At 36.2% G+C, this 15,409-nt stretch overlaps 1 protein-coding gene across 1 annotated transcript in view; it reads right to left on the bottom strand.

The window, feature by feature from the left end:
- The window catches only part of TSBP1 (testis expressed basic protein 1), a 113,631-nt gene that overhangs the window by 7,177 nt on the left and 91,045 nt on the right, over positions 1-15,409 (bottom strand). Inside the window, exon 20 of the mRNA XM_073884787.1 lies at positions 8,847-8,867. Coding sequence (XP_073740888.1) covers positions 8,847-8,867 — 21 coding nt within the window. The remainder of the gene's footprint in view (positions 1-8,846; positions 8,868-15,409) is intronic.

Raw genomic sequence — 15,409 nt, 5'->3', positions numbered from 1 at the left:
TGTGTGTGTGTGTGTGTGTGTGTGTGTGTGTGTGTGTGTGTGTGTGTGACATCCTCTTTATCAATTCATCCATTGGTATGGGCAATTAGTTTGTTTCTGTACCTTGGCTGTTGTGAATAATGTTGCAATAAACATGAACGTATATGTATTTTTTGATATCCTGTTTTCATTTCCTTTGGATATATACCCAGAATGGAATTGCTGCATCATATGGTAGGTCTATTTTTAATATTTTGATGAACCTCAACGTTGTTTTCCATAGTGGTTGAGCCAATTTACATTCCCACTAACAGTGTACAGGGGTTCCCTTTTCTCCATATCCTTGCCAACACTTACATTTTGTTCTTGATCATAGCCATTCTAGCAGGTATGAGGGGATATCTCATTGTGGTTTTGATTGCATTTCTCTTGATGATTAGTGATGTTGACCACTTTTCATGTACCTGTTGAGCACTTGGATGTCTTCTTTGGAAAAATATCTATTCAGTTCCTCTGCCAAATTTGTAATCAGATTCTTTTTTGTTATGGAATTGTATGAGTTCTTTATATATTTTGGATATTAACTCATTGTCTAATATATGGTTTGCAAAAAGTTTTTCCCATTCCATGGGTTGTCTTTTCCCTTTGTTAATTGTTTCTGTTGATGTGCAGAAGCCTTTAAATTTGATGTAGTCCAACCTGTTGATTTTTGTTTTTGTTATTTGTGCTTTTGGTGTCATGTCCGGAAAATCAATGCCAAGACCAGCATTGAGGAGCTTCTTCTCTACGTTTTCTTCTAAGATTTTTATGGTATCAGGTTTTATGTTTAAATCTATGATCCATTTCAAGTTAATTTTTGTGAGCTGTGTGAGATAGAGGTATAATTTTATTGTTCTTCATGTTTTTTAAGGTTTCATTTTAATTCCAGTTGGTTAAAATACAGTGTTATATTAGTTCCTGGTGTACAATATACTGATTCAATACTTCCATACAACACCTTGTGCTCATGACAGCAAGGGCACTCCTTAATCCCCATCACCTATTTTACCCACCCTCCCACCCACCACCATCAGTTTGTTCTCTATAATTAAGTCTGTTTCTTGGTTTGTCTCTCTTTTCTCTCCTTTTCCCCCTTTTCCTCTTTTGTTTTGTTTTTTAAATTCCACATATGAGTGAAATAATATGGTATTTGTCTTTCTCTGACTGACTTATTTCACTTAGCATAATATAATCTAGCACCATCCATGTCCTTGCAAATGGCAATATCTCATTCTTTTTTATGGCTCAATAACATTCCATTGTTATTCCACTTCTTTATCCATTCATCAGTTGATGGACATGTGGGCTGCTTCCATAATTTGGCTATTGTAAATAATGTTGCTATAAACATAGGGGTGCACATATCCATTTGAATTAGTATTTTAGTATCTTTTGGGTAAATACCCAGTAATGTAATAGCTGGATCATAAGGTAGTTTCTATTTTTCACTTTTTGAGGAATCTCCATACTGTTTTCCACAGTGATTGCACGAGTTTGCATTCCCAGCAACGGTGCACCAGTGCTCCTTTTTCTCCAGTCTCACCAATACCTGCTATTTCTTCTCTTTTTGATTTTAGCCATTCTGACAGGTATGAAGTGATATCTCACAGTAGTTTTGATTTGCATTTCCCTGATGATGATTAATGATGAAGAATTTTTCACGTGTCTGTTGACCATCTGTATGTCTTCTTTGGAAAAATGTCTTTTCATGTCTTCTGCCCATTTTTAATTGGATTATTTGTTTTTTGGTTGTTGAGTTTTATAAGTTTTTTTATATATTTTTGATACTAACCCTTTATCAGATATGTCATTTGCAAATATCTTCTGCCATTCCATAGGTTGCCTTTTAGTTTTGTTGATTGTTTCCTTTGCTGTGCAGAAGATTTTTATTTTGATGTAGTCCCAATAGTTTGTTTGCTTTTGTTTCCCTTGCCTCGGGAGACATATCTAGAAAAATGTTGCTATAGCTGATGTCAAAGAAGTTATTGCCTGTGTTCACTTCTACAATTTTTATGGTTTCAGGTCTCACATTTAGGACTTCAAACTATTTTGAATTTATTTTTGTGTGTGGTGTAAGAAAGTGGTCCAATTTCATTCTTTTGCATGTAAATGTCCAGTTTTCCCAACACCATTTGTTGAAGAGACTGTCTTTATTCTACTGGATATTCCTTTTGCTTTGTCAAAGTTGAATTGACAGTATTATTATATTATTATTTCTGGGTTTTCTATTCTGTTCCATTGATCTATGTGTCTATTTTTGGCCAGTACCATACTGTTTTGATTACTGGAGCTTTGTAATATAACTTAAAATCCAGAATCGTGATGCCTCCAGATTTACTTTTCTTCTTCAAGATTGTTTTGGCTATTCAAGGTCTTTTATGGTTCCATACAAATTTTTGGATTGTGTGTTCTAGTTCTGTGAAAAATGCTGTTGTTATTTTGATAAGAATTGCATTAAATGTGTAGATTGCTTTGGGTAGTATAGACATTTTAACAATATTTTTTCTTATAATCCATAAGCATGGAATGTCTTTCCATTTCTGTCACCTTCAATTTCTTTCATCAGTGTTTTATAGTTTTCAGAGTACAGGTCTTTTACCTCTTTGGTTAGGTTTATTCCTAGGTGTCTTATTATTTTGGGTACAATTGTAAATGAGATTGTTTTCTTAGTTTCTCCTGCTGCTTCATTATTGATCTATAGAAACAAAACAGATTTTGGCATATTGATTTTGTATACTGTGACCTTACTGAATTCTTTTATCAGTTCTAGCCATTTTTTCATGGAGTCCTTGGGTTTTCCATATATACTGTCATGCCATCTGCAAATAGTGAAAGTGTTACTTCTTTACCAGTTTGGATGTCTTTTATTCCTTTTTGTTTTCTGATTGCTGTGGCTAGGACTTCCAGTACTATGTTTGTTTGTTTTTTTTAAGATTTTATTTATTTTGACAGACAGAGTACAGGAAGGGGGAATGGCAGGCAGAGGGAGAGGGAGAAGCAGACTCCCTGCTCATCAGGAAGCCCAATGCAGGGCTCGATCCCAGGACCCTGGGATCATGACCCAAGCCGAAGGCAGACGCTTAACCATCTGAGCCACCCAGGCGCCCCTTTCAGTGCTATGTTGAATAAAAGTGGTGAGAGTAGACATCGTTGCCTTGTTCCTGACCTTAAGGGAAAAGCTCCCAGGTTTTCCCCATTGAGGATGATGTTAGCTGTGAGTTTTTCACATATGGCCTTTATTATGTTGAGTTTATTATTTTGAGTTATTATGTTGAGGTATGTTCCCTCTAAACCTACTTTGCTGAGGGTTTTTAATCATGAATGGATGTTGCACTTCATCAGATGCTTTTTCTCCATCTATTGAAATGATCATTCTTATGCTTTATCTCACTGATGTGATGTGTCACTCTGATTTATTTGCAAATATTGAACCACCCTTGCAACCCAGGAATAAATCCCACTTGATCATGGTGAATAATTTTTTTAATGTATTGTTGGATTTGGTTTGCTAGTATTTTATTGAGGACTTTTGCATCTATGTTCATCAGAGATATTAGCCTGTAAGTTCTCTCTCTCTTTTTTTTTATGGTGTCTTTTTTTTTTTTTTTAATTTGAGACAGAGTGAGAATGAGAGAGATCAGAGAGGGAGGGGGAAAGGGAAAGGGAGAAGCAGACTCCCTGCTGAGCAGAGAGCCTGACACGGAGCTCTGTCTCGGGACCCTGAGATCATGACCTGAGCCAAAGGCAGATACTTAACTGAATGAGCCACCCAGGTGCCCCTTTCATAGTGTCTTTATCTGGTTTTGATATCAGGGCAATGGTGGCCTCATGGAATGAATGTGGAAGTTTTTCTTCCTTTTCTATTTTTTGGAATAGTTTGAGAATTAAAGGTATTAACTCTTCTTTAAATGTTTGGTAAAATTTTCCAGCGAAGCCATCTGGTCTTTCATTTGTTGCTAGTTTTTTGATTACTGATTCATTTTCTTTACTGGTTATCAGTCTGTTCAAATATTCTATTTCTTCCTGTTTCTGTTTTGATAGTTATGTTTGTAGGAATTTATTCATTTTTCTAGGTTGTCCAATTTGTTGGCATATAGTTTTTCATAATATTCTCTTATGATTGTATTTCTATGGTATTGGTTGTTATTTTTTCTCTCTTATTTGTAATTTTATTTATTTTGGTCTTTTCTTTTTTTGTTGATAAGTTTGGCTAGAAGTTTATCCATTTTAGTGATTTTTTTCAAAGAACCAGCTCCTGGTTTCATGGGTCTTTTTTTAGTTTCTATAGAATTTATTTATGCTGTAATCTTTATTATTTTCTTCCTTCTGCTGGTTTTGGGTTTTGTTTGTTCTTTTTCTAGTTCCTTTAGGTGTAAGGTTAGGTTTTTTTAGTTGAGAATTTTCTTGCTTCTTGAGGTAGGCCTGTATTGCTATACACTTCCTTCTTAGAACCACTTTTCCTGCATCTCAAAGGTTTTGAACATTGTATTTTCACTTTCATTTGTTTCCATGTATTTTTAATTTTTTTTCTTTTATTTTCTGGCTGATTCATTGCTTAGTAGCATATTATTTAACCTCTACATATTTGTGGTCTTTCCCTATTTTTTTCTTATGGTGGAGTTCTAGTTTCTTAGCCATGTGGTCAGAAAAGATTCATGGTATGATTTTGACCTTTTTGAATTGGTTGACAGTTGCTTTGTGGACTAATATGTGATCTATTCTGGAGAATATTCCATGTGCAGTTGAAAAGAATGTGTATTCTGCTGTTTTAGGATGGAACTTTCTGAATGTACCTGTTAAATATCTTAGTTCCAGTGTGTCATTCAAAGTTATTGTTTCCTTGTTGATTTGCTGTAAGGGGGGGTGTTAAAATCCCCTACTATTATTATTGTTCTGCACGTTTGTATCTTGTTTTCCCAGCACAATTTGTTAAAAAGATTATCCTTTCTCCATTGAATGTTTTTGGCTCCCTCCTTGAATATTAGTTGACTGTATATGCGGGTGTTTAATTCTGGCCTCGCGATTCAGTTCTATTGGTTCATGTGTCTATTTTCATGTCAATACCATACTGTTTTTAGTATTATAGCTTTATAGTATAGTTTAAAATCAGCAAGTGTGATACCTCTAGCTTTTTTTTCACCACTCCTCTGGATTGCTTAACTTGACTGAGCCACACAGGCTTTCCAAGAATGCACATTTCTAAGGAGTTGGCAGGGATGCTGATACTGATGTTCCAGGGACCGCACTCTGACATCCATAGCTCTAACCTGGCCTGTTGACGGGACAGAAAACTGACTAAAGAGCACACCTGTGGCCTAGGTGGGACCTCTTTGCTCTCTGGGCCACACCAGGAACTTCCCTATGCATGTTCCTAAGTTTATTATTTTTGCTTATGTGTTTGTCCTCTGCTGAATTACATGTGCCCTAAAAACTAGAGCCCACAGCTATTTCTGTTAAAACCTGCCCCCACTCCATCAATCACAGAACCCAAATCACTACTTGTTACAATGGAAGGTTTCCTTCACTCTCACCACTGTCCCCCGGCCCCGCCACAGACCTTGGTCTTCTGGGACATAGAAGACATGTCACAACACTACATTTTTGCAAAAAGAGCCCTGCAGGACCTCTGAAGAGGGACTTCTCACCTCTTGTGCTACTCAAGTTTGGTTAAATCACTATCTTTCTTACCTGGGGGATGACAGTGACTTCTCCCTGTGACTTGTATGTTGTGTTCCTTCTCAAGGTTTGGGAAGTTCTCAGCTAATATTTCTTTAAATAAACTCTCTGTATCCTTCTCCCTCTCTTCTCCTTTATCCTCTTGTGACTGGAAGTATTTCTGTATTCCTATTCTCCACGTCATTTATTCTTTCTCCATCTGGTCTGCCCTGTTACCTATGCTCTCAATTCCATTCTTCATCTCATTTATGACTTTTACAGTTCCAGCATTTATTTTTTTAAATAATTTCAATCTCTTAGGTAGAAGACTTATTCTCTTCATTAATTTTATTTCGAAATTTATTGAATTTTCTGAGTTTTCTTGTAGCTCATTGCATTTCTTCAGAACAGCTACATACAAGAAACAAGTGTTGCATGAAACAAAAGAACTTCAAAATACATGGGAGAAAAAACTGATAGAACTGAAAAGAGAAATAGAAAAATTTATAGTTAAATTCAACACTCCATTCTCAGCAATTGATAGAACTACTAGATAGAACATGAAAGAGGTGAGAGAATCAGCCATGCAGATGTCTGAGTGAATTCAGGCAGAGAGGACAATGAGTAAACCAGTCTGGGGTAGGAATGTTTCTAGACCATCTGAGGGACAGAAAGATGGCAAGTGTGGCTGGAACAAAATAAAAAAAAAATAAGATGAAGGAAAGCTATTAAGAGAGTTGTAGGGGACAGATCTTCCAAGACCTTCTTCTGAGAGGTGCTGTAATGACTTTGACTTTGAATCAAGAAAGATGGAGAGTTATTAGTGGATCATAAGCAGAGGGGTGACCTGAATCTTAAAAGGATCCCTGTGGCTGCTGTATTGGTACTGGCTAGAAGGCAAGGGTGAAATCAGAGCAATCGGAGAGATGAAAGTAACTTGGATCACTGTGAGAGTCATAAAGGTAGTGAGAAATACCAGGTTCTTATATCATACTGATGGATCTGCTGTCCTACTATATAGCACTGTATCCTGCAAGGAATCTTGAATGGTACCTTAGAAGGAAGAATTATGGAAGTGGAAGCAGAGAAGAACTGTGTTTCTGATCCCTGATATCTGATTCTGATATAAAAATGAGAGGGGTATATATAATATATAATTTTTCTTTATTATATATATATTATTATATATAATATAATGAGGGGGATATATTTATATATAATTATATATATATACATATAAAATATAGAATTTTTCTTTTTCATTTCTCTATTGATGGTCACTTAGGTTGCTCCTATATCTTGACTATTGTAAATAATGCTGTGATAAACATAAGGGTGCATATATCTTTTCAAATTAATGTTTTTACTTTCTTTGGGTAAATTATTGGATCACATGGTATTTCTTTTTTTAATTTGAGAAACCTCCATCTCTTTTCCACTGTGCAAAACAATTTACATTCCCACCAACAGTGCACCAGGGTTCCTTTTTTTCCACATCTTCAACACTTGTTCCTTTAGCCATTCTGACAAGTGTGAGGTGATAGCTCATTGTGGTTTTGATTTGTGTTCCCCTGATAAATAGTTGCATTGAGCATCTTTTCATGTGTCTGTTGGTCATCTGTATGTCTTCTTTGGAAAAATAGCTAGTCAAATCTTCTGCCTATTTTAAAATCAGATTGTTTGTTTTCAGAAGTTCTTAATTTTAGTGACGTCCAGCTTATCAATTATTTCTTTCATGAATCATGTCCTATTATATCTAAAAAGTTGTTACCAGTGCTCACTTTGGCAGCACATATACTAAAAAGTCATTACCATACCCAAAGTCATTTAGCTTTTCTCTGATGTTATCTTCTAAGAGTGTTATAGTTTTGAGTTTTATATTTAGGTCTGTGATCCATTTTGAGTTAATTTTTGTGAAGAGTGTAAAATATGGGAGAAGATTTATTTATTGGTAAGTGGATGTCCAGTTGTTCTAACGTTATTTGTTGAAAAGAATATCTTTGTTCCATTGTGTTGCCTTTGCTCCTTTGTCAAAGATCAGTTGACTGTATTTATGTGGGACTGTTTCTGAGCCGTCTATTCTGTTCCACTGATTTGTCTATTTGCTTACCAATACCACACTATCTGGATTACTGTAGCTTTATAGGTAAGTCATGAGGGTGAGTAGTGTTAGTCCTCCAACTTTGTTCTCCTTCAATATTGTATTGGCTATTCTGGGTCTTTGGCTTCTTCATATAAATTTTAGAATCAGTTTGTCAATATCAAAAAAACATCTTGCTGGGATTTTGATGGCATTGCACTCAATCTATAGATTAACTTGGGAAGAATTGACGTTTTGACAATATTGATTCTTCCTATTCATGAACATGGAACATCTTTCTATTTATTTTGTTCTTCTTTGGTTTTATTTATGAGTTTTGTTAATCTTTGTTTTCTAATTGGTGCATTCAAAACAACAGTTTTTTGTTTGCTTGTTTTTATGGAAACACAAATTTTTGTAGTTTGCCTGAATGGTATGAAAGGCAAGTCTCAATCAACTCTTTCAAGGAGGAGAAGTCAGAAAAGGCTTTCAAAGTATTGCTCCTAACCCTTTTTCACTGACCAGCAGTGGTGGTTCAGGTTTAGATATAATAAACTTTATGAAGGAGAGGACAAAGATCAGCCTTTCTTATTTGTCTTCAACTCTATTTTAAAGTTAGTGTTTTCTTTGTTTGCGCATACAGTTTGTCCCTCCTAATACTCTCATTTATACTCATATCTTCTCATTATATGCTTTCCACCTTTTATCTTTTGGAATTTTGCTTTGTGACCATAGAGCTTTGGATTGAAATATAAATTTCTTAGTGTGTTATTTCCATGGTTTTTCCTGTGGTCTGACCCCAACATATTTTATCAACATTGTTTGCCTTCGTTTCTCTTCTGTAACTCAATACTGTAACTAAATGAACAACTGTTTTTCTTTATCCTTGCCATTCTGTGGATGTTTGATATACCCCTCACCCCAAAACTATTTGTAAATTAAAGGATTACCAGAAAATGTGGAAAGGAAGAGATGGAAAATAATCTAACTCTCAGATTTCAGAGTGGCCAGGTGTCAAAAGTATCAGTGCAAATAAAAGAACTCAGATGTTAACAGAGGACCACAGGAAACTGAGGAAGCAATTAGAACTTACCAGCTGCTACTGGACCAATTACTAAAAAATAAAATAAAATATATTAAAATTATATACTTAGTTCCTATTGAAAATCTACTTGGAACATTGGAAAAGGGATTTGGGAAACATTAAATCTTATATGAATATGCTATACCTTATTAATTCAATATTAACTACACTTTAATAACCTAAATATCCAGGCCATTTTGGAAGGCCTGTTTGATGGGTTATATAAGTAAAGTTACTTTTTCTAATTAAATAATTTTTTTTAACATTCTTAACCATGTCCAAGGGTCACAATCTTGCAGGAAACTGGCTACCAGTTAAAGCTTAGTAACTTAAGTTCCTTCTTCATTTTCTTCTCTGTATTTCAACATTCTATCTGCCTTTCAAAACTCTATCACCACATGTCAGCTCTCATCATATTCCTTTTTGCAATACAGTAAGTTTATTTATAACTATCAACTTAAAAAGTTTTGTCATGATAATTTTTTGTGTGTGTTTCTTTTTCTTTCTGGTAATCTCTGGGGTTTGATCAGGATTCTAAATCTGGCTTAAGAAGTAGCACAAATAAGACATGTAACCCATGTAAGATGATGGTTCTTGCACATCTTTTAGGGGTGGAGAATAGGTAGAGTGAAGATCAGTTATAATAACAAATGAGAAATCCCAAGAGCTTCAATCTCTTGATTCTCTTCAATAGTCCTAAATCTTTCATGGTAGTTATCTTTAGAGTAAGCAAAATGGAATTGTGTTTAGCCCCTCTTCCTTTTCTTATCAGTTTTTATGAGAATTTAAAATTCTTTGGGAGCTCGCAATGAATATTTAGATATCACTTATTTTGCTTTTCTTCCCATTTCAATCTCTTACCTCATAATGTCTTTGGTCTATTCTTTATTCTCTATAACATTATTATTTTAGGTTTTTTTTAAATCTGAGCTAAATTCTTTATAACTTCAGGAAATTCTATTTTTTAATGAAAAGTCCATATTATGCCTGTCCTCTTTATCCTTTGCATTAATAGATTTCTCACTTAAAATCTGTAATTTTAGGACATGCGAAAATCTGACAGCAAAGAGATGGGAAAATATGCCACTTAAGTTTGCATTAACAGAAGTCATTACAGCCCATGAGAGCATGAAACCTGAACCCTGTGGGAGTCCAAAGGATGCTAGAATTGCCAAGCAACAGTGTTGATGGGTTTGGGGAAAAAAACGAAACAAAACAAAACTTTAATCAACCTAACACAAAATTTAAGCTCACCAAATTTCTGTTACTAATCATACTCTTTATAGCAGAAATAGAAAACACTTCCTGAAACTATCCTCCCTTCTAAGAAGGAAGCTGCAAAGAAATAGGATAAATTAACTCCTCCATTGTTTTGTCCAGTAACCTTGGGCAAAGGTCAAAGGATGCTGGAGGCATCAGTATACCCCCAACTTTATATAAACTGCAGGCAACAGAGTGGTGGGGGATGGCATGCAAAACTATTATTGTTATGTTGTTAGGAGTTATTAATGTCTAGATTTTAGTTTCCAGTTAGTATCAAATATTAATTTCTCACAATCATTATTGATAAGCATTATTTATGAGTTTTGAGCTAATAGTTATAAAGACTGTTATAAAGCTAATATTATGAGTTTTGAGCTAATAGCTATAAAGACTGTTATTACAATAAATTAAAGATTCATTCTTTGCTCATCAGTCATTTAGAAGAGTTGAAATACAGTCATTAGATGAAAATGGCTGCCCTTTGTATATGAGGTAGAGGGAATATGGAGAGCTGCTGAAAGACAGGCAACTGATGAGTTTATATAGAAAATCTCATCCAAGTCAAAGTCATATCTTCACCTAGGGTCTTGAACAAATTCATTTGTCTTTTTTAAAAAATTTTTTTATTGTTATGTTAATCACCATACATTACATCATTAGCTTTTGATGTAGTGTTCCATGATTCATTGTTTGTGCATAACACCCAGTGCTCCACGCAGAGTGTGCCCTCTTTAATACCCATCACCAGGCTAACCCATTCCCCCAACCCTCTTCCCTCTAGAACCCTCAGTTTGTTTTTCAGAGTCCATCGTCTCTCATGGTTCGTCTCCCCCTCCGACTTACTCCCCTTCATTCTTTCCCTCCTGCTATTTTCTTCTTCTTTTTTTTTTCTTAACATATATTGCATTATTTGTTTCAAGGGACAGATCTGTGATTCAACAGTCTTGAACAATTCACAGTGCTCACCATAGCACATACCTTCCCCAATGTCTATCACCCAGCCACCCAATCCCTCCCACCCCCCACCACTCCAGCAACCCTCAGTTTGTTTCCTGAGATTAAGAATTCCTCATATCAGTGAGGTCATATGATACATGTTTTTCTCTGATTGACTTATTTCACTCAGCATAACACCCTCCAGTTCCATCCACGTTGTTGCAAATGGCAAGATCTCATTCCTTTTGATGGTTGCATAATATTCCATTGTGTATATATACCACTTCTCTTTATCCATTCATCTGTCGATGGACATCTTGGCTCTTTCCACAGTTTGGCTATTGTGGTCATTGATGTTATAAACATTGGGATGCACGTACCCCTTCGGATCCCTACATTTGTATCTTTGTGGTAAATACCCAGTAGTGCAATTGCTGGATCGCATGGTAGTTCTATTTTCAACTGTTTGAGGAACCTCCATACTGTTTTCCAGAGTGGCTGCACCAGCTTGCATTCCCACCAACAGTATAGGAGGGTTCCCCTTTCTCCACATCCCCGCCAACATCTGTCGTTTCCTGACTTGTTAATTTTAGCCATTCTGACTGGTGTGAGGTGGTATCTCATTGAGGTTTTGATTTGGATTTCCCTGATGCCGAGTGATGCTGAGCATATTTCATGTGTCTGTTGGCCATTTGGATGTCTTCTTTGGAAAAACGTCTGTTCATGTCTTCTGCCCATTTCTTGATTGGATTATTTGTTCTTTGGGTGTTGAGTTTGATAAGTTCTTTATAGATTTTGGATACTAGCCCTTTATCTGATATGTCATTTGCAAATATTTTCTCCCATTCTGTCTGTTGTTTTTTGGTTTTGTGGACTGTTTCTTTTGCTGTGCAAAAGCTTTTATCTTGAAATCCCAATAGTTCATTTTTGCCCTGGCTTCCTTGCCTTTGGTGATGTTTCTAGGAAGAAGTTGCTGCAGGTGAGGTGGAAGAGGTTGCTGCCTGTGTTCTCCTTTAGGATTTTGATGGACTCCTGTCCACGTTTAGGTCTTTCAACCATTTGGAGTCTATTTTTGTGTGTGGTGTAAGGAAATGTTCCAGTTTCATTCTTCTGCATGTGGCTTTCCAATTTTCCCAACACCATTTGTTGAAGAGACTGTCTTTTTTCCATTGGACATTCTTTCCTGCTTTGTCAAAGATTAGTTGACCATAGAGTTGAGGGCCCATATCTGGGCTCTCTATTCTGTTCCATTGATCTATGTGTCGGTTTTTGTGCCAGTACCATACTGTCTTGATGATGACAGCTTTGTAATAGAGCTGGAAGTCCAGAATTGTGATGCCGCCAGCTTTGCTTTTCTTTTTCAATATTCCTCTGGCTATTCAGGGTCTCTTCTGGTTCCATACAAATTTTAGGATTCTTTGTTCCATTTATTTGAAAAAGGTGGATGGTATTTTGATGGGGATTGCATTGAATGTGTAGATTGCTCTAGGTGGCATTGACATCTTCACAATATTTGTTCTTCCAATCCATGAGCATGAAACGTTTTTCCATTTCTTTGTGTCTTCTTCAATTTCTTTCATGAGTATTTTATAGTTTTCTGAGTACAGATCCTTTGCCTCCTTGGTTAAATTTATTCCTAGGTATCTTATGGTTTTGGGTGCAATTGTAAATGGGATCGACTCCTTAATTTGTCTCTCTTCTGTCTTGTTGTTGGTGTATAGGAATGCCACTGATTTCTGTGCATTGATTTTATATCCTGCCACCTTACTGAATGCCTGTATGAGTTCTAGCAGTTTGGGGGTGGAGTCTTTTGGGTTCTCCACATAAAGTATCATATCATCTGCAAAGAGTGAGAGTTTGACTTCTTCTTTGCCACTTTGGATGCCTTTGATTTCTTTTTGTTGTCTGATTGCTGTGGCTAGAACTTCTAGTACTATGTTGAACAGCAGTGGTGATAGTGGACATCCCTGCCGCGTTCCTGACCTTAGGGGAAAAGCTCTCAGCTTTTCCCCATTGAGTATGATATTCGCTGTAGGTTTTTCATAGATAGCTTATATGATATTGAGGTATGTATCCTCTATCCCTATACTCTGAAGAGTTTTGATCAAGAAAGGATGCTGTACTTTGTCAAATGCTTTTTCTGCATCTATTGAGAGGATCATATGATTCTTGTTCTTTCTTTTGTTAACGTAGTGTATCACGTTGATTGATTTGCGGATGTTGAACCAGCCTTGCAGCCCAGGGATAAATCCCACTTGGTCATGGTGAATAATCCTTTTAATGTACTGTTGGATCCTATTGGCTAGTATTTTGGTGAGAATTTTTGCATCCATGTTCATCAAGGATATTGGTCTGTCATTCTCCTTTTTGATGGGGTCTATGTCTGGTTTTGGGAATCAAGGTAATGCTGGCCTCATAAAATGAGTTTGGAAGTTTTCCTTCCATTTCTATTTTTTGGAACAGTTTCAGGAGAATAGGTATTCATTCTTCTTGAAATGTTTGGTAGAATTCCCCTGGGAAGCCATCTGGCCCCGGGCTTTTGTTTCTTGGGAGATTTTTGATGACTGCTTCAATTTCCTTAGTGGTTATAGGTCTGTTCAGGTTTTCTATTTCTTCCTGGGTCAATTTTGGTAGTTGATACATTTCTAGGGATGCATCCATTTCTTCCAGGTCATCTAATTTGCTGGCATAGAGTTGTTCATAATATGTTCTTATACTTGTTTGTATTTCTTTGGTGTTGGCTGTAATCTCTCCTCTTTCGTTCATGATTTTGTTGATTTGGGTCATTTCTCTTTTCTTTTTGATAAGTCTGCCCAGGGGTTTATCAATCTTGTTAATTCTTGCAAAGAACCAGATCCTAGTTTCGTTGATCTGTTCTAGTGTTCTTTTGGTTTCTATTTCATTGATTTCTGCTCTGATCTTTATGATTTCTCTTCTCCTGCTGGGTTTAGGCTTTATTTGCTGTTTTTTCTCTAGCTCCTTTAGGTGTAGGGTTAGGTTGTGTTTTTGAGACCCTTCTTTTTTCTTGAGAAAGGCTTGTATTGTTATATACTTTCCTCTCAGGACGGCCTTTGCTGTATCCCAAAGATTTTGAACAGTTGTGTTTTCATTTTCATTGGTTTCCATGATTTTTTTTAATTCTTTAATTTCCTGGTTGACCCATTCTTTCTTCAGTAGGATGCTCTTTAACCTCCATGTATTTGAGTTCTTTCCGACTTTCTCTTGTGATTGAATTCTAGTTTCAAAGCATTGTGGTCTGAAAATACACAGGGAATAATCCCAATCTTTTGGTACCGGTTGAGACCTGATTTATGACCTAGGATGTGATCAATTCTGGAGAATGTTCCATGGGCACTAGAGAAGAATGTGTATTCCGTTGCTTTGGGATGGAATGTTCTGAATATGTCTGTGAAGTCCATTTGGTCCAGTGTTTCATTTAAAGTCCTTATTTCCTTGTTGATCTTTTGCTTTGATGATCTGTCCATTTCAGTCGGGGGGTGTTAAAGTCCCCCACTATTATTGTATTGTTGTCAATGTGTTTCTTTGATTTTGTTATTAATTTCCTTATAAAATTGGCTGCTCCCATGTTAGGGGCATAGATATTTACAATTGTTAGATCTTCTTGTTGGATAGACCCTTTAAGTAGGATATAGTGTCCTTCTTCATCTCTTATTACAGTCTTTGTTTTAAAATCTAATTTGTCTGATATAAGGATTGCCAGTGTCCATTAGCATGGTAAATGGTTTTCCACCCCCTCACTTTCAATCTGGGGGTGTCTTTGGGTCTAAAATGAGTCTCTTGCAGACAGCATATTGATGGGTCTTGTTTTTTAATCCAATCTGATAGCCTGTGTCTTTTGATTGGGGCATTGAGCCCATTTACATTCAGCGTCACTATTGAAAGATATGAATTTAGTGCCATTGTATTGCCTGTAAGGTGACTGTGACTGTATATTGTCTGTGTTCCTTTCTGATCTATGCTGCTTTTAAGCTCTCTGCTTAGAGGACCCCTTTCAATATTTCTTGGAGGGCTGGTTTCGTGTTTGCAAATTCGTTTAGTTTTTGTTTGTCCTGGAAGCTTTTTATCTCTCCTTCAATTTTCAGTGAGAGCCTAACTGGATATAGTATTCTTGGCTGCATATTTTTCTCGTTTAGTTCTCTGAAGATATCATGGCAGTCCTTTCTGGCCTGCCAAGTCTTTGTGGGTAGGTCTGTTGCCAATCTAATGTTTCTACCATTGTAGGTTACATATCTCTTCTCCCGAGCTGCTTTCAGGATTTTCTCTTTGTCTCTGAGACTCGTAAGTTTTACTATTAGATGTCAGGGTGTTGACCTATTTTTATTGATTTTGAGAGGGGTTCTCTGTGCCTCCTG

The sequence above is a fragment of the Callorhinus ursinus genome, unplaced genomic scaffold (genome assembly GCF_003265705.2).
Source record: "Callorhinus ursinus isolate GAN/ISIS: 27379988/994484 unplaced genomic scaffold, GSC_fseal_2.0 scaffold59, whole genome shotgun sequence".
NCBI classification, from domain to species: domain Eukaryota; kingdom Metazoa; phylum Chordata; class Mammalia; order Carnivora; family Otariidae; genus Callorhinus; species Callorhinus ursinus.
Note: the sequence above shows the minus strand (reverse complement) of the source record. Positions and strands in the feature narration are given on the sequence as shown.